The 22,079-nt window shown below is 44.6% G+C and overlaps 1 protein-coding gene across 1 annotated transcript in view; it reads right to left on the bottom strand.

Moving 5' to 3' along the window:
• Nucleotides 1–425: 425 nt before the first annotated feature.
• LOC142578930 (cell adhesion molecule Dscam1-like) overlaps nt 426–22,079 on the bottom strand; it is a 348,188-nt gene continuing 326,534 nt past the window's right edge. Inside the window, exons 24-28 of the mRNA XM_075688636.1 lie at nt 14,729–14,893; nt 9,691–9,806; nt 8,207–8,282; nt 7,040–7,116; nt 426–3,415 (exon numbers count right to left, since the gene is read on the bottom strand). Coding sequence (XP_075544751.1) covers nt 7,106–7,116; nt 8,207–8,282; nt 9,691–9,806; nt 14,729–14,893 — 368 coding nt within the window. The 3' untranslated portion in view covers nt 426–3,415; nt 7,040–7,105. The remainder of the gene's footprint in view (nt 3,416–7,039; nt 7,117–8,206; nt 8,283–9,690; nt 9,807–14,728; nt 14,894–22,079) is intronic.

Raw genomic sequence — 22,079 nt, 5'->3', positions numbered from 1 at the left:
GCCTATTCAATCCTATCAATGACGTCATGCTACCTGGCCCGACTGCCATAGAATCTAATGGGGATGCTCCCGAGCAAGCAACAGTGACTTTGACGTAGCCGCTTTTGTCACGCCAGCCTTGGCAATGGAAATTTCGGGCCAAGTAGCATGACGTCGTGGAGCGTAGTGAACAGGCCTTGTGCTATCTAGATGGTGTTGGTCAAGCTGCGTTGAGACGCAGATTCCTTTCTGCTTGCCGCTTCACATCTTGCGCGCGTGCCCGAGCTCACCGCGTCTTTGCCCTCCTTGCCCCTTTCTCTCCATCTCTCTAGATCATCTTTACAGTCCCTCTTTCCTGTCCCCAAGAGTAGGGCAGCCAAGCAGACACACTTCTGGTTAACATTCCTGCCTTCTCTCTTTTTTTCCTCCTCCTCCTCCTTCTCCTCCTCCTCCTCCTTCGTGGGTGTAATTGTTTGTGAGAAGTAAATCAAACCACGCAAAATCGAAGCAAACAAAAATACAGCGCTTGCAAAGCGCGAAAAACAATACTTTGTTGAGAGTTTCTTCTCCCTTTTCCTTTTGTCATCGGTTTTTCGTATAATAATGACAATAATACCTTGAATATAAGTAAATAACGTTTCTTACATACGGAATAATGTATTTGTGCTACGACTAGTCAAGATGTCAGAAAGGTGACGTTATCACTTCTCCAATTTTAGCTTCGTCTTTTCTTTCTGCTGTCATTCGCTTGTGAATATAAAGTATGTTTTATTACAGACGTAACTCGTCATGCTCCTTTTACGTCAAAAAAAAAAACATCGTATTTTATTTGACTCGTTTGCAAGGCTTTGTTATTAAAGACATATTTTGTTAAATGTGCTCTCAACATAAATAAAAATACGTCAAATAAATAAGCATAAATAAAAAGCATAAATAACAATACGTCAAATTGCATGCGACAGATTAGATCTGTGGAAGATTGAAGACATTATGAAGCAACACTCTACAAGGAAGAATTTTAAATCTCGGGCAACCAGGCACAATACCACTGGTCAATTGGTCATTAGTTGTTACTGCGTACCACATAACAAATCCTGGGTGTGATAAAAAGGCAAGATAAATGTGATATTGATCCAGAACCACATCGCTTAGTGACGCATGACCGCTAGTAAGAAGTTGCAATGGGGAGAAAAATTATAGTTGTCTGTTAATGTCATCACTGCATTTCTTAAGAAATGTTTCATCCCGCGCTGCGGACTGTTTACTGCAGCTTGGCCAGCGCACGTGTAAAAAGAGTAGCGTGACGTCAATGTGATGCACGTAGCTGGCTTGCCCGTATCGTTTAAAACACATATCATTTGCCTCTAGAGGAACCAACTGTTTTCTGTTTTGTTACATTTATTTGCATGGAGTGCCTATACTAACGGCAGAAAAGCACATGAAAAGACAATGAACATTGTTTTCGAAGTGATTCCTCGGATTCAGTGATATCTCAGAATCTCAGGTACAGGTAATCTCGAGTTCTTAGAATGACAGACAGCTGAGCTAATTGGCAAGGATTCATTATGCAAAAAAAGAGGTGAGGCTAGTTGAAGAGAGTCGGCGTTCGCGTTGTTCACTTCTCTACTCTTGCGTCCTGTTTGCACGCCTCACCTCTTTTTTGACGCAAACACGTGCGTCAGTAGCAACGCCAGTAGCGACACCATGCGACGCTTTGTTCAACCGCAACGCAATGGAAGCGTTTTTGTTTTACACGAGTGTTCTCGTCGAAGGAAAAGAAGAAGGAAGTACTCCGTGTTAAGGACAACGTTGCTGACGACTCCTTACAGCAGCACGTAAGCAGAATACGGTTGGTCGCTGAAATAAAGCTGTTTTCTCTGGTTATACTCTTTGCCACAAGGTGCCGCTGCTAACTCGCCTGTTCACTTGTACATCTCCCAGTATTCTGTTTATGGACAAGCCAAATCTGCATATTTTAAGATTACTTATTTTAAGCATGGAGGAAGAAAATAAAACCAGCATAGAGCATCAGGTCATGCTGCTAGCCTTGGCAAGGAAACTCTCCGCGAAGCCATTCACGCTGCTTCTTAAGCTAGCAGTATTGGCCCAACGCGTGACTTTTGAGACTCAGCTTATTGAATGTGCGGTTCCCTGGAGTTCTTAATCAGTGTGCACTGGTTTAGACTGCCCTGATTTTGCTCTGCCTTCAGATCGGGATTACTGAAACGTACTGCATGTTCCGACGTGACGATCACGTGCTGGGCCGATAAGCATGTCTTCAATCAAGTTGCGCAATGCTCTCTTTTGCATGGAGGGGGCCCTGACGATGAGATATCGTCGCCCTTTTTCTTTACGTCACACGGGGAAACGTAACATTTATCACAGGCTAAAGAAGTTCTCGTGTTTTAGACAGAGAAATTTGCGTTCGCTAACGTATACCGCAACAGGCAGTCTTGTAAGCGACATTAGATATACTGAGATACAACAAAGAGAACCACGATTGTGTGTAACAGTAACAATGTTTCGGATTCTTATATGTTCCTTGAAACGGGGTCTCAGGCAAAATTTTCAAGGCTAACAACGTGCGGATAAAAAAGGGAACACATCATATCCCCGTAAGTACCACAGCACTATGACGGCCCACTGGGCGCATTTGTCCGGCTGGCTTAACACCTTAACCTGCACACATGTTCATATGTTCCAGAATCAAGAATAGAAAACCTTAGGCTTAATCGCAATGCCTATCTTTTCCGCATTCCTATGATTTCGCCGTTCCGAAGTGTTTCTCTAAAAAAAAATAGAGAGAGAATGTACGGATTTATGGGACTGTACAAGGGTCATTTTCAGTACACAGTTCAGATTTTTTTAATATTTTCTTTTTCCTAATAATAGGGCCTCATATAGTGTTGCTGTTTTTCATAAGCAGCACGAAATCAGCAATGACTAACGAGTAACTTAAACATCTTGCCTTGTAGCACTCGTATTATTATCAGAAATAGATAATTTTTCTACTGAGCGCACAACAGTGGTTCTGAGCAGTGATGATGTCTCGAAATAAAGAAAAAAAACAACAACAATGTAAGCAATCCATACGATGAGAATATCGCAAGCGATAATATCAGATAGACAGTCAGCCTGACGGCATGGGTTACGCATCACATATCAAATTACAGTAAACCACATCGCTCTGGACCGTCCGAGCCAGCGGAAGCACTCCAGATAATGGAATACCACTAAACTTGATGGAGACACATAAAATGCGCCCTCCTTTGTACCGTGACGCGGAAGAGGTTTTGTCAGCAACACAGACGTCGGCATGGCTCCTCGAGAAAGCCAGGCGTCCATAGGGTGGCTCGCTGAATACGACACGACGAGGAAGCCGTCTGTCTTCTTCACACCGTCGGGAATAGCATTGGTCGGGTGTTGACGACTGGATCTGGCCAGAAGAAAAGAAACAAGGAACGCTTGTATAAAGCTTATTTGCAACTGTTTGAAGCATATATTCAAAATCAAGAAGGGGCCGACAGATGGAGTAGCACACTGTGGTAGAGAGAGAGAGAGAGAGGAGAAAGCATGGAGGTTAAGCAGACGAGTTTCCGGTTTGCTACCCTGCACTGGGGTGGGAGATATAGGGTTTGTAAAGACGACAAAGAGCAAAAGGAGAAAAAGGAAAAAAGGGAAAAAAAAGAGAAAACAGCTAACTGAGAAGGCGTTCCAATCACAGGCGTTCAGAGAGGCCGGTCGATCTCAAGAAGCGCAGTAGCGTTTGCACGGCCTTCTGATGCCATGTTAAGTCGCGTCGATGTTTCAAAATTCTTTCTTCCGACCGAGACTGGTCGCACAACTGGTTCAGCATGACGGAAAGCGATTGTCTCTGCACACTGCACTGCGGGCACTGGCAAAGAACATGACGAGTTGTTTCCGCTTCGCCGCAGTCGCCACATGCTACGGTGTCGGCCATCCCTATGTGGAACACGTAGGCATAGGTGAACGCGACGCCCAACCATAGCCTACACAAAAGGGTCGCGTCTCTTCGGGGTAGTCTTGGTGGAATTCGGACGCTTAAGGTTGGATTCAGAGTGTATAAAAAACGGGCGTGCATGAAATGTGCTTCATTCCACTCTGATGTAGCGCATTGACATGCAAGTAGGTGGAGCGTCCTTGCAGCATCTGACCTAGCCAACGGGATCGATATGCGGTTGCCTTCTACACGAGCAGAACGAGCAGCTTGATCGGCACGTTCATTGCCGATTATACCACAGTGACTTGGTAGCTACTGAAACATTACTTCATGTCCTTTCCCAGTGAGGTGGTGTGTGGCCTCTGTGATTTCAAATATACCAACTGTTCATGCGGACCGCGCCGTAAGGCTGACAATAAACAATGTAGTGCAGTCTTCGAGTCGCAGAAGGTCGGCCATTTGTGTGCTGGTTCGTAATTAATAAATTGTAGTGCGACTCGAAGCGGTGCGAGTTCTGCTGCCGTCGACGCTATCGAGTGAGATGTTTTCAATTTTATAGTGGTGGCTTTTGTTGGCAACAGCTGCGGTAGAGCTCTTCTGCAATTAGTAGGAGTAAGGTAAGCTGTTTAAGAGCCGGCGATGACATATCTGCTTTCTTCCGGACGCCATGTATATTCAGGTTGATGTTTGGTGACAGTGTGGTATAAAAGTTACAAACAGGGATAAGGTGGCTCAGAAAAGTTGGCCAAGCTTTCGATAGGTAAAAAAAAATGCAAGCTTTAATGATATGCTGGAGATGTTAGCCTGGCTGATAGGAGGACCTATATTGGTCAAAGGCCGCCTTGATATCCTCGACAGGTTAGGTTTAAAAGGTTAGTAGGGTGACATTACGTGCGATCGTTGTCGATAGCGGCTGTTTTTAAAGGAAGACACTCAAAAGAAACAGAGCATCGTTCACTTAACGTCTCTAAGCGTGGTTTTTTAGACGAGGGGACAAGAGCGGGAAAGTGGGAAGTTGGCAGGGGAAGAGAAAAAAAATGGACAGGCTTGTGGAGTTGCTGTGCGAATGAGAGGTCAGGTAGCACACAGAGAACTGAACAGAAGCCGCAGGTGTCCTAGCGGGTGTTCGTTTGTGGTTTTAGAAGGGCTGGTCATCCGGTGAACGCGCGACTCGCAAAAGGAAATGAGTTAAAAGAGTTACTTGTGTAGCGCAACAGTGGTGTGTCGGGTATTTATTTATTTTTTGAAGGTATTAAAATGGTGACATGGAGTCTGGGGGCAATGGAGGGGGGTTGTTTGAAGCGATCGGCTTGGTCGTCCAAGGGGCATTAGCCTCAGTAGTTCGGTGTAGGCGCTGTCGTGGCGGCATACAGAAATGGCGCGACCGAGTGGTGGAGGCGCCGAAAAAGAAATACGACATTGTAGCGTGTCGGGGGTGGTCTAAAAAAGGCAAGAAATTGAAATAGTAAGAAGAAATAAGACGGTAACAACATAAGGGAAAACAGGATGTTGCGGCTTCGCATGGCAAAAGGACTCGTACGGCTGACGTATGCGTAGGAACGAGGAATAAAATGTTAAATTGAGTAGTAGGGGAGAAAAAAAGTATTAAATTATGGGGTTTTACGTGGGGTTTTAGGGGAGAGGCAGCGAAGATCTCTAAACGTAGGAATAGGTAAGCTTGATAATCTAGGTTAGCTCGTGGCATAACATGTTTTGTGCCTTTGTTAATGATACGAGAATTTCAGGTTTAGGCCACAGCATTTAGCTATTCTAAGTTGCCACGTGCCAAATTAATTCCCGTCGGGTGTAGCCATTTAAACTTGTGTACGAGGTATGATTCCGTTTATTTCCTCTCGCGCCGTAAACGGAAATTCGTTTGTAGTATGAAGAGCCAGTCTAGTATGAAGGCTGTGTTCATTGTAGTAGCTGGCTGCTTCTTAGGTGAATTCTGTTTTGTATCTGCGTGGTGGCCGTTGAGAGTTGTATGAATTTGTTGTCCAGTCTCACTTATGTTTTGTATGTTACAAGTGGCACACTCTAGGCAGTATACTACGTTCCTTGACGGGCAGGTGAAACTCGAAGTTACCATGCGAAGTTAATTCGATGCTGCAATTTTTACTACAGTAGTAGGTTGCGTATGCTTGCATGTAAAGCACCTTGGGTTGTCACAGGGTCCGGGTGTTCCCTTCGGCTTTGTCCTTAGTTTGGCATGTACAACAATGTCCTTGAATATAGTGTGTAAAATCTTATTGTGCTTATGGTTGTTTAATAAGACCTTTCCCGACCCGCCCAGAGTCTTCTTTAGACCACCATCGACAGGTTTCAAAGTTCCAGAAGTCGGCGTATCTTTTTTTCGGCGCATCCAAGACACAGAATCGCGACACTTATATGTATACCGCCGCGACGACGCCTATATACGCCGAACTACTGGGGCTAACCTTCCTTGAAAGAACAAGCCGCTCCCTTCCAACCATCCCCCGTACCCTGCCAGCTCTAGACTCCATGTCGCCATCTTAATACCACAAAAAGAAATTACCCGGTGCAGTGCCAGCGGTGGTACTCAAATCCTTTCAACTCATGCTCTTTTGTTGCGCAAACACTGACCGGCTCACCGACTCTTCTAAAGCCGTAAACGCACGCCGCCCCCTACAGCTACAGTTTATGTTCAGTTCTCTGAAGGCTCCTCAGCCTCTCGCTTTCCGAATAACCTCCTCTTTCCTTTTCTTTTTCCTCTTGTCGCCTACCCTGTCTCCCGCTTTATCCCCTCGTCTCAGAAACCCTGTCTAGAAACGCAAAACGAGAGCGCTCATTTTCTTTTCAGTCTCTTCCTTTACAACCAGCCGCCGCCCACCGCCGCGGACCTCGCATAGCGTACACTGATGAAAATGAGAAGCCCGAATGAAAGCACTCGTTTCAGACCGACAACTATAGTTCTTGTTATCACAAAAGAAACGCAAGCCTACATGCTTGTCACCGTTGATAACGACATTGTTGATGGTGACAATGTCATATCACGATGCCAACATAATAATGACAATGTCATCATGATGACAAAGTCACAACGTGACAATGCGGCGACTATTGTTGAATGCTGCTTACCGTCGCCTCACCCTTCTTGGCTTACACCAAGCATTGCACCACCCCGTTGCTTGAGGTGTCCCATTGTCAAGATACCTCTGCATAGCATAAACACCACATAATGATTTCACCGATTAAGCAATTCTAAAAAAAATTTTCACTAATATCTGGTGGTCAGCGTATATACGTAAGAAGCAGCCTCCTGAGATATCCAAAAGTTAAAGCTTTCTTGTTTGAGTGAATATTTCCCCTAATCGTTTTCTCCGTTACATTTAAATCCATTTGCATGGTTTAAAAAGGTTCTCTGCCGATAGTTATGACTTGCAAGAAAGTGATGAAAACACTATTCACGCTTATTCTCGCATGTTCTCGCCACTTTGGCTGCATTTTAATAGCCCTAACTATCACTCGACGTTAGGAACATCAGTGCTGGGCAGGCGGCTTGCGTCTACAAAACATACCATAGCACTGCTCTAAATATTGCGTTAACGTCCAGAACTAGGCTTATTTCTTTGTTCTTTCTCTTTGTTTTCCGTCCCTACACTCATGTGTCTAACCATAGAGTGTCGTTTTGAATAAACATAGAGAACTTACAAAATAACCAAATTTCACGCACTGCGTAAGTCGGCCTTGGCCGTAAGATCAGATGCAGTCAGGTGATTTTGTAACCAACTACTATGAACAAATTTTCTGGAGTGCACAGGTGCATTTGATGTGACTCACAGAGCGTATGGAGACTCGGGTGCCCGATTCGTACCGTCGTAACGCCAGCTGGTTCGCACGTAATAGTTCATCGTGTCATTTCAATGTGCCAGAAAGCTTATGTGTTTAGTTTTGTCCCACTGCAGGTACAGAAGCTTCACGATCTCACAATGCAGATTCCTGCAGAAACTCAGACTGACTCAACTGTTGTTACTTGGAACACACCAGCCACCTGGATAGAAGTTATCGCAGGAATCAAAAGGGTTTGAACTATGGGCTGATTGTATAATTCAAAAGTGCGGGCTTACTGCTGCTTTGATAAAAGAAGACCTGATGTACTCACAATGACAAAACATCTAAGCAATACAAGATGTCTCATTTTATAATTTTTCTTGTCTACAAGCTTCAAGAAGCTACAAGCTTCTTGTCTTATCTACCCTTGAATGCAGGGCTTCTTGCATCTTGACTTTGCGAAATTGTTCATACCTTGACAGTAACCCGCTATATGAGACCTAGGTGGACTGCGCTTGATTGTTGCGTAGGGGGCACCCTCGCACCGTGCCTGAAAAAGAAGAGCAAAAATTAAAATGGAGGCTTTTAAATTACGATGCGACAATTCATGCTTTCTTGGTTCTGTGTCTAGAATAAGAAAGGAAACATATGCATATATATTTCTCAATCTCTTTCTGTCTGCTGCAAAATTACTAGTGAATAGGTTATACTTGATCACGCACAAAGAACGACTAAGCAAGAACGAAATGAAAACATTGCTTGTCTTCATGTGACGCTCACGGCTTTCTTAACACAACAAAATAAAATTAAATTATGGGGTATTACGTGCCAAAACCACTTCCTAATTATGAGGCACGCCGTAATGGGGGACTCCGAAAATTTCTACCACCTGGGGTTGTATAACGTGCAACTAAATCTAAGTACACGGATGTTTTCGCATTTCGCCCCCATCGAAATGGAGCCGCCGTGGCCAGGATTCGATCCCGCGACCTCTTAACAGGACACAGAAGTGCAGTATTGATAACTCGTACACCTTAACATATTTAACTCGTCATGCTACTCGTCATAAACACTCCCTAGCAGTAACGCCGTCAACTCCTCATAACAACTTCTTCGAGTACTCTTATTTTACAAGAACGATAGTTGATTGGAATAAGCTTCCCAATGAAGTCCTTACACTGAATTATCTATACCGTTTGCAGGCGCACGTGCATTCTTGACTCCATGTTTAATTCAAGTATCGGCAAGACTGCTTTTAATGCATGTTTGTATGAGTGTACTTGTATGTTTCCACCCTGCTAAGCTCTTGTAAAGATTCCAGTACCCGTAAATAAATAAATAAATAAATAAATAAATAAATAAATAAATAAATAAATAAATAAAAAATTTCAGGTTGTATTGCATGTACAAAATGTCCACGAGAACTAGAGCGACCGACTTTGGTATCAATCCTCGTAAATTTATTTATACGTAATCGCAACCCTTGCAATCCTTGCTTCAATACTGTAGCAACAAGTCACTCTGCCGACAGGACAAAGAGCAGTTCACACAATGCATTCTGGCTGTATTTATTAGACGCGATGGAGCTTCGCGCGTCGCAACAAACTGGTAAGACGCGCCAGACTATAGTCCCTTCCTGACCTCCTATCCTTCTTTTGTGCTGAACGACAAAGAAGCCCGCGTTTAGTCTATGTTTGGAACGCTTTGCTCAAAGGGCGCACCGGTGTCTCCAGCATTCGAATGCACCCCGATACCTTCTTCGCACCAGCGCATTGCGCGTCGCAAACGAGACAATGGCCGCCAGCGCGGTGCGGCGGCCGCCCATCCGCCTTTGGGGCATTCATCGGCAGAACGTAATTGCATCACACTGCAGGCTGGCCGGCGCCTGCCGGATAACGCCGACCGTCGTCCGAGTTTTCAAAGCGAGCCGTCGTTATGCAAATGTGCGCCATACTCACCCGGTATGCTATCGCCACTGCGGCAGCGCAGTCGGCGTCCGCCAGTAGCCGCTGCTGCTGGGCCTGCAGCGCGGCGTAAGGCTCGGCATATTCGTGGCCGTCCTCCCCTCGGCGCCCTGCGAGGAGGCAGAAAGCCATGGAGTGCATTCAGGAGCTGCTCGAACGTAGGTTGAAAGACGCTCCAAGTGTGCGTGTGCGTGTGCGTGTGCGTGTGTGTGCGTGTGTGTGTGCGTGTGTGTGTGTGTGTGCGTGTGTGCACGTGTGTGTGTGTGTGCGTGTGTGTGTGTGTGTGCGTGTGTGTGTGCACGTGTGTGTGCGTGAGTGTGTGTGTGAGATACATTCGTGCAGCCTTATGTCTATACTCATGCCGCTTACGCGGCAGGGGTCGTCGCATTTAAATGGCGATGTTCTTCACTTAAGAGAGTTTAATAGAATATCTTCTACTTGCGTCGATGCGTAACTGCGAAGGCGGTCGGTCGGCGTTAAAAACGATCTTGCTCTGTAAAAGCTATCGTACGACAACACGTTTCGATGAACTGCTCTTGCAGAGCCAACGCCTGGCGCAATATGAAGGGCTAAAACAGTAATCGCGGCATGCAGCGCTGAACCGTATAGGGAGTGCAGGTAGGGCCAGGAGCTGGTGGCGTCGGCGCTAATTTTGATAGAGAGGCCGGTATCTGCGCAGCGTAAGTGTGACCAAACTGCGTGAAAAGCTTTGATAAAAACGAATGAAGAGCCCTGACGCCCAGATTTCACGACGTGAGATGCCACGAATATATAAACTGGAGATGGCCGTGACCTAAACGCTTTTTGTTTGCAACAAGCAATCAGGAATTAGTTTGGTGTGGAGAGGGCAGGAAATGGAACGCCAAACAGAAAATTGACATATCAAACTAACTTGACAAAGGCGAAAATTGCAAAGCCAGCGAAAAAGGATGTTCCACCGAAACGCACGATCAAAGCGCGTGCCGCTAAAGCGCGTTTATGATCAACGATTTGTGAATGCTGCATTGAATTTATGAAAATACATACTCGCACAGCTTTCCTTCTCGCTGATTATGGTGCACTAAGGAAGCGACTCTTCCAAGAGTCTTTGTAAATTTTGTGTATCGAAATTTAGCAAATACTTGTGGCAGTCATCTGGTCGTAGAACTACTTATGACATTTGCCGTTTACATTTGTATTTACAGACACTTACACAACCACGTGGACATTCGTAAGTCTACTAAAGGGCAGTATGACCTTTGCTCCACACAATGTGGCTGAGTGACTGACAAAAACCACGACCTCTCTAAACCAAGTTTACCACGCGGAATTTGCCACAAACGCACTCAAAGATAATGTAATCGAAGCCCTGAACTGAGGGCTTCGACTTTGCTTTTTGTTTCACAAATATAATGTTTTTTTTTTCTTTTATCTCTGTCTATCTCAAGCATCACTTCGAAAAATAAACTCGAGAAAGCCACGGCTACTAAAGTGGCAGCTATCATTCATTTCCTATTGAAACGGTGATAAGCACGACAGGCATCACTGAATTTGTATTCACTAGCTGAAATTGTTTTCACAGTTGCAACTGACAGAGCAACATATTCTTGGTTTGTAGCGCGAAGTGGGCACAGACTTCGCGCTACAAACGAAGAATATGTTACCGTACCAACACGCCCAAATGTCCATCCTTTTGATAGAGCCAGGAAGGCACATATTTCGCACCAAGTTATTTGTGCTAACTACCTGTACAACCACGCCACACCGAGAAAGTGAATACTAATATAACGGTTAGTGTTCTAGACATCGAGGTTACTAAAAAACTAAAAAGTGAACTAAGAACCACGATTTCTTCATTTCTCTTGAGAAATTCGTTGGTGACGTCACATCTTCGTCCTTGATATTTTCCTACAAGTTGGAACATAATCGTTCTTTTTTTTAAAAACGCGTAGAACTTGTCACTGCGCTAACTGCGTTAAAATGCTCGAGAAAATGTTTGTTTATTAAGGAATAGTACTTTTACACTGTGACCGCCGATCACATGAAGATAGACAAGGCAGTTGCCCGCAGCAACGAAAGAGCGAAAGAGATTGATGAAAGCTGTCTCAGGCTTGACACTAATGAAGGTCGCTGCCTGTCCTCAGGCGCCTATAGAGAAGCTTGTCAGTCAGCCCTAAAGTAAGAACACCGCTCCCTGTTTGTCGTTGAAAAATATCGGGATCGGAAATTCTGTAGCCTCAAAGACCGCGTCCGCGAAATATATTACCGTCCGGAACAGACGTGAAAAAAATAACGTGAAAAAATTAAAGACCACTACTATTGGATAGGTCTCTGTGAGGATGCGAAGCGGAACACTGTGCAATCAAGCAACAAAACACAGCGAGACACTCGAAAAATTCAGCGGTATTTAGGATGAAAATAAAAACGCTCTTGCGAACTCAGATTAACGTGGTTGTTTGAAATAAACACCACGTATGAACTGGCGATTCAGTCTTGCTCTATTTTGCTTAAGCATTTCACTTCAGCGTGTGTACCACCAGCACAAATTAAAATGCGAACAGAAATAATGGTGATCATAACGGAATTTGCACGTAATTACGTAGGGGGACGATTAGATTACTCTGGAGTCAATTTTTGAGCGTGGCATTGTGCAAATTGTGCATTTTGGCGCCTGATGTCAAAACAGAGTTGAGAATGCAAGTGAACTTAGAAATGCAATAGTGCCTATGAGTCCGTTTCGACCTGTTCGCGTTTGACGCTATGCTGATGAGTACACGCAGCCAAATCTTTACATTGGGCGCAGAAAGTTAAGTGCGAAGTCGGAGAGGAAAGTGAAGAAAGTTTGCTGGTAAAGGAAACGAGAAGGCATTTTGACTACGCGTCCGCTAGGCTTTTCCCAGCATCGCTGATTCATTTCTCCACGCCAATTATCACGATTCCTTGAAATACCAGTGCTAAGCTCCAAATTCAAACGGCATTAATAGACGCGTAAAGTCGGACTTTGGCTTCATGTCTAGCCATCCAAAAGTAACACGTGGAAATGACGCCATGCATTATTTAAAAACAGCGATCTGCAGACTACTTTTCAAAGGATGCTGAACACTCCAAGAAACTCGAGCATCGACGCGCACAAACTGTAGTCGTCATGTCTGCAATACCACCTTTTCAAACTCTACAATAACCTGCCAGACATTTTGCCACTTAGACAAAGGACGGACAGTAAAAAACTGCACGAGTATAGTAGTGTTCTTTTGCACCACATGTCGGCTACAGTTTTTCAAGGAAACCCACAAATTTCACCATATGGCAGCAAATAGTTTGAAACCAATTCTGGGTATTCTTCTCAATTCATACAGAAGTGCTTCTAAGTGCAATTCAAATGTCTTTGTTTCAACATAGAATTAGGGCTATTATCGAAAACAGTGATCTAAGTCGATGTCCGTGCCACCACGAGACTTTCATATTTAGAGATCTCAGCCTTGCTCATTGATTTCAGCCGTGAATATCACGACGTGCCAAAACTGAACGAAACGATATAATTAAATGTACGAATGGTACAATGTTCCTGGTGTATAGGGCGCTGTCTCGTAGGTCTCTCGTCCTGTTTGTTGACGGTTTCCTAGGGTGTGCTCAAATTCTACCGGCATTGAGGCTAATCTACCTTAATATCTAAGAAGACAACCTTTAGCCCAAGGGCTGAACCGGATTTGTAGCATGTCTTTGCGATTTGACGCCATCTCGTGTCGAGAAAAAGCGAAGAAAAACAAATATAATTGATATATATATATATATATATATATATACACAGAACACTTCGTGTGCGCGTACCTAAGAAATACACAACGTGATATTTTTTAGGCGTACAAGAAAGCGTTGCTATGTTTCCTTGCGCAAAGGTGAGCTAGCCGATAAAGTTAGAGGCAGGCTGCTTAGCCTAGATCTTGTTTCGACAGCAAGGTAACCTGAATCGTTCTTGATTTCGAAGCTTTCTTCGAGAGGCTGTATATTTTGTCCAGATTGGCAGAATTGGAACTATACTCGAAGGGGCACTAAAGGAAAATATTAAGCCCAGTTAAATCGATAGGTTATTTGTCTAGAAGTATATAATAGTTTTCTCTGTGCAAATATATGACTTTGTTGCGTGGAAAATTGCCGCCGAACGTACTGCTACTGCTCTTCGATTTGAACCGCCCGCGCCAAAACGGCTGAGTTGAAAGGGAGAGAGGAAGAGAGAAATAAGATTAATTAGTCCCATAGGAACTAAGAAACCAGTCAGGGCCTATTTATTGGTGGGCTCATGACTCCTCCTCAGGTGCCCTCCCTCTCTGCCACTCTTTGCGAATCAGCCAGTGTTGACGACACCTAAGAGGTACCATAGTTCAAGAAAGGTGGTGTCAATCCAGTTTCCCATTTTCGTGATTTTCGCGCTCACAAAAGCTTTGTTGCTACGAATGACGAATGCTATTACAGAAGTCTAATCATTTAAACTAGCTCGACTTAGTATGTCCTTCTAGTGTCTGTTTGTGGTGACTGCTGTCATTCGTCTCCATGTAGCCGAGTAGTGACGTGGTAGTGACGGTCAAGAACACAGTAGCAAAACTGCGACTGGCGAAACTAACTCTATTGGGCGAACTGGTGCCCAGAAGAACAAGCTAGACCAAGCGCAACGATAGCGGCGAACACGGTCGGCGATCGTCGAAATCTGATCTGCAAGTCAAGCGCGGCGGTTATTGCACACGACTCATCGAAGGTAATCCCTGGTGCCCGCGTGTCTTGTAGAAAGTTCTGCACAGTACGCGTCGTACATGCACTCAGACTGCACAAGCTTCGGTGACAACAGACAGCAGATAGAACCATCGATAAAATTCGAAAAACTTCCCGATACATGCGGCCGCGTCCCGCGCTGAGCGATAACCTTTGTCAGACGATGAAAATGGGTCGCCCCTAAAGAGGTAAACAAGTACACGTGTCAATAGGAACAGAACGCTTCACTCTGCGAAAGACGTGATCAGTGCGCACGAAACATATTCAGGCCAGTCGAGAGCATCTATACCTCGCCTCGATCCCGATGCGACCGGAACGGGTTTCCGGGCGGGCGAGGCATAGTAGGAGGTGGCCTTCCCGTAGGCATCTTGCTGCTGCAGGCGCTCCTTCTTGGCGCAGAACTCGGTCATGCTCATAGAGTCCGTGCTGCCCTGGCACTTGCGCAGCGGATCGTCTGCAGGGCACAACACGACGATAGACGAGGGTCATCAACGCTAACGGCCTATAGTTTGCAGTTACGACACATTGATTTAACCTTACTAGGCAAATAGGCCGCACGAAGGTGCAGGCGTGAAGCGATCAACAGCGGGCGAATGAGCGAAGCCTGAGCCCAGTGCCAGTGGTTCTATAAATGGACTTGTATACCTTAACAGGTACTGACGCGCTAGCTGGGAATTCATCATTTAGTTATTATCAGCGCACTTGGAAAAACAAGGACACGGAAAATCTGAGGACACATACGAAGCGCTTCGTGCGTGTCCACATATTTTAGATGCCCGTGCTTATTTTTTCAGATGCGCTGCTTTTAACTAAGACTTGTCCTCGTCAGTGTCCTAGTAAACACGGTCCCTTTGCTGAGACATTGGCACGAGGCTGAGGCGTGCATTTCAGCCTACAGTGAATGCAGCCTTGTATAATGACAACTGACACTAGGCTCTATTTGATGAATACGCTAGAGAAGAAGAAAAGACAACAGAAGCATCACACCAGCAGAAATTAGCAGTACGTGACATTCACCGGCTATACTTCCATAAAAGAGTAGACTGTGAACACTACAAATGAAATGTAACATCATGAGAAAATAAAACGCTCACACGTCAGACAATTACCATTCTTAGCAAGATATATCTGAGCACTACGCGCGAGATCTACGTATTACGACACGAAAATGCAACCCGGACTGCAAGATACATAGTAAAGCATCTCATCTGCTTATTTGTTTGAAATTGCGATGCGTTATCGCGGCGTTCCCGTGCGTTATATGCGCTATAGCCCTAACAACAAATTTGCTGTGGTTAAATCTCATGGTTTTTCACAATTTTCACACTAGATGACAATTTGCACAGGGAAATACATCTTGTACGTTCTTTGTTTTCCTGATCCTGCTTTATTCCGAAGCAATAGTGCACATACCGACAGATGTAAACCGGTTCGTGCTGGAACATACCTTTGTAGCTTGAACAAAGAAAGGAGAGGGGGAGGGATGGGGGAGAGGCGGATTCAGTCACTATTTTAACATGCAGTATTGCTCTCCATTACCTGCATATGCTGCCGCTGTGCGCACTTTCACTCTAATTAAATGCGAACAGCGTGTATTGTAGAACGTGACGAACATATTTACGCCTAAATAACCAAAGAAAAAAGAAAAATGCGAAGCAACCTATTCTAGTGGAACATTACCCACCGTGGTTGCTCAGTGGCTATGGTGTTAGGCTGCTGAGCACGAGGTCGCGGGATCGAATCCCGGCCACGGCGGCCGCATTTCGATGGGGGCGAAAACACCGGTGTACTTAAATTTAGGTGCACGTTAAAGAACCCCAGGTGGTCGAAATTTCCGCAGTCCTCCACTAAGGCGTGCCTCATAATCAGAAAGTGGTTTTGGCACGTAAAACCCCATAATTTTTTTTAGTGGAACATTACAAAACAGGAGGCTATATCATTTGCCAGTTTAATCAGCGGTCAAGTTCTTTCACTTTTCCGCTGCTATGACAATTCACACTTAAAAAATCAGCATTCTTCCTACTGAATCATTCGGTGCCAGTTTCGCCTTCTTCTCTGCCTGTGCTTTGTCTGTTTAGCGCTGTTACTTTGCTCTCTCTCTTCGAAACATGAATAGGACTGTAGAATTGAGTTCGCAAAATGCATTGAATGTTACAGTTATTTGATTCGTGCTAAACGTTAAACAGTAGAACGAACATAAAACGAATTTGCGTCTGCATAACTGTTGTCCATGTGTTGCATTACATTAAGCTGTTGTATGCATGTGGCCGTGAATGTTTGAGGGCAGATGATGTTATTCGGTGTTACCGCCTTAAATAAGCCATATGTTCCTAACGCACTCAACGAAAAATCTTATCTGGTCACAGATTATTTATTTAGGGGTCATATCGAATTTTCGGACATGAACGTAAAGGCACATATGCGGGTCTTTGATATGGAAGTGATAGGCTGTGATGCCACGTACAGAGCGCGAAATCGACTTTACAATCCTGAAATAAAGCAAGGTCGCAGTTTTATCATACCTTCATTTGCTTTCGAACAAAAAAAAAAGTTGGAACACCACCCGAACTTTTATCCAGAGTACTTTCACCAGAACTGCGTCTCAGTCGGACAGAAAATGAAATCAGGCAGCATTATGTACAAGAATCGCTGGAAACCGAATTATGAACTCGCTAAGTTTTAGCAACACTGATGTGCCCGCATGTCGCTTGCACGTGACTTGAGATGTCAATGACCCCGCTGCAAAGAGCTGACAGTGCATAAACCAGTTTGCACCTCCTACCCTAGGCATAGCGTTATCATTAAAGAAAAAGCAAGAAAAGACCTGTCGCCTCCAAGCTCCACGCTGCATGCTTCGGTCGCAGGCATTCTTAAAGCTGACGTTCAGCCATGAACTTTTCATGCAGCAATCGCGCAGTGTCCCTAGTCTGCGAGCGCGCGCACAGAATCAAATTTAGGCACGCAGCGGTGGCTTACGCAGCACCGTCGCAAATGCCTGGCGCGCTCGAGTCACCTGCGAAAACAAGGCACGTCAAGTAGACAAGGCGTGTCCCGCGCCAGAGCGCCTGCAGCGAACGTAACTGGCTTTGGGAAGCGACATGGGGCGAAGATGTCGCTCGCGTCGAACGTGAAAAAGAGAGCACAGCCACGTTCGGCGAATTCTTCCGCTGTTCGTGGTTATACAATCTTTTTGGTTGCAGTTTTTGTTTCCCTGCGCGCGCATGCCTGCGCTTGCTATCTGGAGGAGTCGCGACTTTGTAACGCTTTGTTGTTTCAGAGAGCCGGGCGTTTGAGAGCGCTGCTCGTCGTTTCCTGCGCATCACGCTGCAGTTTAAGCGACTGAAAAGCAATGCCGAACGCGAGTTTATGACGCACGCCGCGAGGCATGGCGAAAGAGAAAAGCGTGATGAGAAGTCCCATACGTAAGGCATCGATTTTTGTCTTATCGTGCCAGGCTCTTGCACAGTTCGGGACGCGTGTACCCCTAAATATTTGAGAGTCGCGTTTCGGCCGCGGCGTTATTTGAGATTGTCGTTCCGTTTGAAACGTGCTGCTCGAGTTCGAACGAAGTGCCGTGAATATTTGATGCGCGAAAATCTCGTGGCTCAGCCCGGCTTGCAGCAACGACGTCAGCCGGAGAGCGCGAGTCGGATGCCAACGGCGCACAACAGTGATTGCGAAGCCGAGCAACCTAACCTGTTGGTTTGGTTACATAACGCAATTAAGATGGAGGTGAAGTTAGGTTTCTGTAAATAAAATAGTTCAATATTGAACGTGCTATTTCAGAGAATGAAAAAATAATGTCGCATATGTCAAACTCAGTCCTAACCGTCGTCGAGTGCACTCGAACGGCAGCGCTCGTTGTATTGCTGTGACGCATTTGGAAAATCGGTTCGCTGAGCGCCGGCCTGCTGCGCGAGTATGCTGCTCCGCCAAGCGCGGCGTTCGGTCGGGCAAGTCTATGCCCCAGGAGAACAAGCCTCGCCATCGCCAAGCGGTGCCGTTCCAAAACTCTAGAGGTGGGTGGCCAGGTGGCCTGCCTTGCCGGACTGTTTACCCTGCAGGGATCCTGCAGGGATCATTCATTCATTCATTCATTCATTCATTCATTCATTCATTCATTCATTCATTCATTCATTCATTCATTCATTCATTCATTCATTCATTCGCCGCGGGCGGGATGTAATCCCTCGACCTCTTGCTTGGAATTGCAACGCCGTTGGCGCTAAGTCAGCACGGTGGGTGTTAGAAATACAAGTGTATAAAATTTGAAAATGAATCATTAATTTGCAAAAGACTAAATATAGTTGGCACTAGTGGCCTTTGAAAAGAGAAATAATGTAAGTATGTAATAAAATGGCACTTATAGAAGAATTAAACAAGACACAGGGCACTAGTGAATCTCTATACAGTACAGTTAAACAAGAAGCAAGAAAAGTGGTAAATATGAAAGGTGAAGCCCAGCTAAAATGTACAAAAGACAGCAATATGCGCAGGGGAAGGGAAAATTACAGGTTTAGGATTTTAAGCTGAGTGTTCTTTTCTGCAGAGCGAAAGAATGTCAATTGGGCTGGGACGTTTGGGTGGAACCAGTGAAACCGACGGCTTCTTTAATGTCCACACAACCAGTATGCGAGAATAAATTATAGAATAGAAGCTATAAATTTGCTGGAATAGGCATGAACTCTATCGTTTTGTGAAGTACATGCACCGAACCGGCGCGGATGCTATGCCACGTCTTTAGTGGACCCGTAGCGGCACGACAATCAACGACTGGGTTGCGGTAGCATGCCTTGCACAACCAAGGAATTTGAAGCCTCCGGCTTCGGGTGGACTAGTAGCGTGTGCGGCGTGGGTGAAAAGAGGGGAAGCGCTCGGCTCGGCATCAGTCGCAAAAATAGTTGACAGCCGCTCTACCACAGCCGCACAGTCACTGCTCATGCCCCCTTCCTCGTACCCACATTCTAGTACGATTTCAAAACTTTCGCGCCACTGCTGTCAAACTCGAGAAAACAAGTATTCGAGCGTGTGCAATCAATTAAGTCGATTAAATGAAAAGTGAACATCGACTAAGTATAATCATTTTGTGGGATACGTTTAATCGATTAATCGAGTGAACGTATCCACAAAACGGTACCCACATAACGGACGTATTCACAAAACGGGCTAGGGTAGGTAATCGATATTACCTACCCTAGTCCGGTTACCTTTCGTTCGCTTATTCAGTTTGTTTTGAATTTTTCTTTCTGAGCTCTGTAAGTTTATTTATTTATTTATTTATTTATTTATTTATTTATTAGCATTACCCTCAAGGCCAGAGGCATTAGAGAGGGGAGTGGAACATACGGGAAAAAAGACACGATACAGATTTTTGTTTTGTTAATACAATGTTAGCTAAATAGATGAGATAAAAGCGGAATTCAGCAGAAATTCAGGCAATTGACCGATAACAAATATAATCACATACTTGGTTAGTTACATTGCAATACACTTGTGTTTAAAACATTATAAAACTGGGAATAGTGAACGGTGGACGTGACTGATCCCGGAAGGTAATTCCAGTCCTGTGAGGTGCGGGGTACAAATGCGTGAAAACATGTTTGCATTAAGCACGCCATTGTGCAGCATCGAAACGAGGGGAAATGTATGATGGAGTAAGAATAAGGTCGTTGTGCACGGCGGGTCTGTAGCATATTTTGTGGAAGAGACATAGGCGAGAAAACTTGCGGCAAGAAGCGAGTGACGCAAGCTGTAGAGACTCTTTTATTAAAGAGATACTGGCAGTACGATGTAGTTTCCTAGAATAAAGCGGACAGAGTTATTTTGGACAAGTTCGAGGGCAGAGGTTATTATAGCAGTGCTGGGGTCCCAGATGGAAGAGGCATATACGAGTTTACTTAGGTCTAAAGATTTGTAAAGGAGGAGTTCTAAAGAAACAGGAGTAGATGAGAAATTGCACTGGAGGTAACCTAACGAGCGATTTGCATTGCTAATTATTTTGCTAATATGAAGAGACCAAGAAAGAGAGGAAGCTATGGGGACGCCTAAGTAGCAATAGGATGTTACGAATTCGAGAGCGGAATTCTCGAGCAAGTAGGAAATGGGGCAAGAAGTTGTATGGGAGATACGTACTACCTTAGATTTCGTTGTGTTGACTTCCATCAGCCAGACTTTACAGCACTTAGAATACAGTTGATATCGTTTTGAAGGATCGTAACATCATTTTGGTTTATAATTTCTTGGAAGACTACGCAATTGTCGGCGAATAAGTGAATGTTAGAGGTCACGCATTGCAGCAAGTAATTAATATAAATGAGAAACACGAGTGGACCGAGCACTGAACCTTGGGGCATGCCAGAATGAACTGGCTTCAACGGGGAATCAAAAGTGTTAGCAGACCCGAATTGTGATCGTCCGGTTAGAAAATATTCGATCCACGACAGAAGTTTCCAATCAACGTTCAATTTGCTTAATTTAAAGAGAAGTAAACTATGGCAAAACTTTTTCAAAAGCTTTTGGGAAATCTAGGAAGACACAATCAGCTATAGAACGACGATCAAGAATTGTATGTAGTTTGTGTGTAAAGGAAGACAACTGTGTTTCGCAGGAAAGGGATCGGCGGAAACCATGTTGAGCCTTCGAAAAGAACGAGTTAGCATCAAGGAAATTAACAATGTTTGTGTAAAGGACATGTTCGAGGATTTTGCACAGAATAATAGTTAGTGAAATCGGGCGGCAGTTTAGGGGGGAATTTTTACTTCCAGATTTATGAACTGGAACCACTTTTCCGGCTTTCCAGTCTGATGGCAGTGAGGATTCACCAATTTATTGTTGAAATATCTTGGATAGCGTAATACTAGAATATATTTTGACACTTTTTAAGAATTTATCATTGATAAGGTAGGTTGTAACAAAATTAAGGCAAGATACATCATTTAACACCACAGAGCAGTCGGCAACTGGGATAGCTTGACCAGAAGAGTCAAGTAACGTGATTTCGCTGTTACGGTCGGAGTGAATGGTTCGCCCAAAACGTTTTTAAATCGTTACTGAGCATAGTTGGCAAAGTATTTTGTAGGAAATTATTACGAGAACATTTCAGCGTGGAGGCATAAGCATTATTCGCTTTCACATATGCATCTCACCGCTGCTCGGAGGGAGAATGCTTGGCCGAACGGCACAGCCGCTTTTTGTTGTTACAAAGTCGTTTTAAATTCGAGTTACATCAAAGTGCTCTTGAATGCGAAGAAATAGTGCGCATAGGTACGTGCCTGTCAATTAGTTCATGCGCTTTTGTTGTAAACATATTCCAGTTAGCTTCGGTAGTACGGCTTTCAATATCATCTAAGAAAACGTTAAGACAGGTAGACAGTTCGTTATTGATAGCTTCAAAGCTGGCTTTGCTGTAACTACGAAGATATTTTTTGACTCTCCGGATATGTTACTTCAAAACAGAGCGCTAAATGACCGCTAATACCTGGCAGATACGATAAATCGGAGACCGTATCAGGACAGTTCGTTAGTATAAGGTCAAGCGTATTTGCCGTACTGTGTGATAGCCTAGTATATTGTAAAACAAGCTGATAAATAAAAAATACCGAGCAAGATTGAAAAAGCCGAAGCTTTCTGATGAAAACAGG

The sequence above is a fragment of the Dermacentor variabilis genome, chromosome 4, assembly GCF_050947875.1.
Source record: "Dermacentor variabilis isolate Ectoservices chromosome 4, ASM5094787v1, whole genome shotgun sequence".
In the NCBI taxonomy this organism is placed as follows: domain Eukaryota; kingdom Metazoa; phylum Arthropoda; class Arachnida; order Ixodida; family Ixodidae; genus Dermacentor; species Dermacentor variabilis.
Note: the sequence above shows the minus strand (reverse complement) of the source record. Positions and strands in the feature narration are given on the sequence as shown.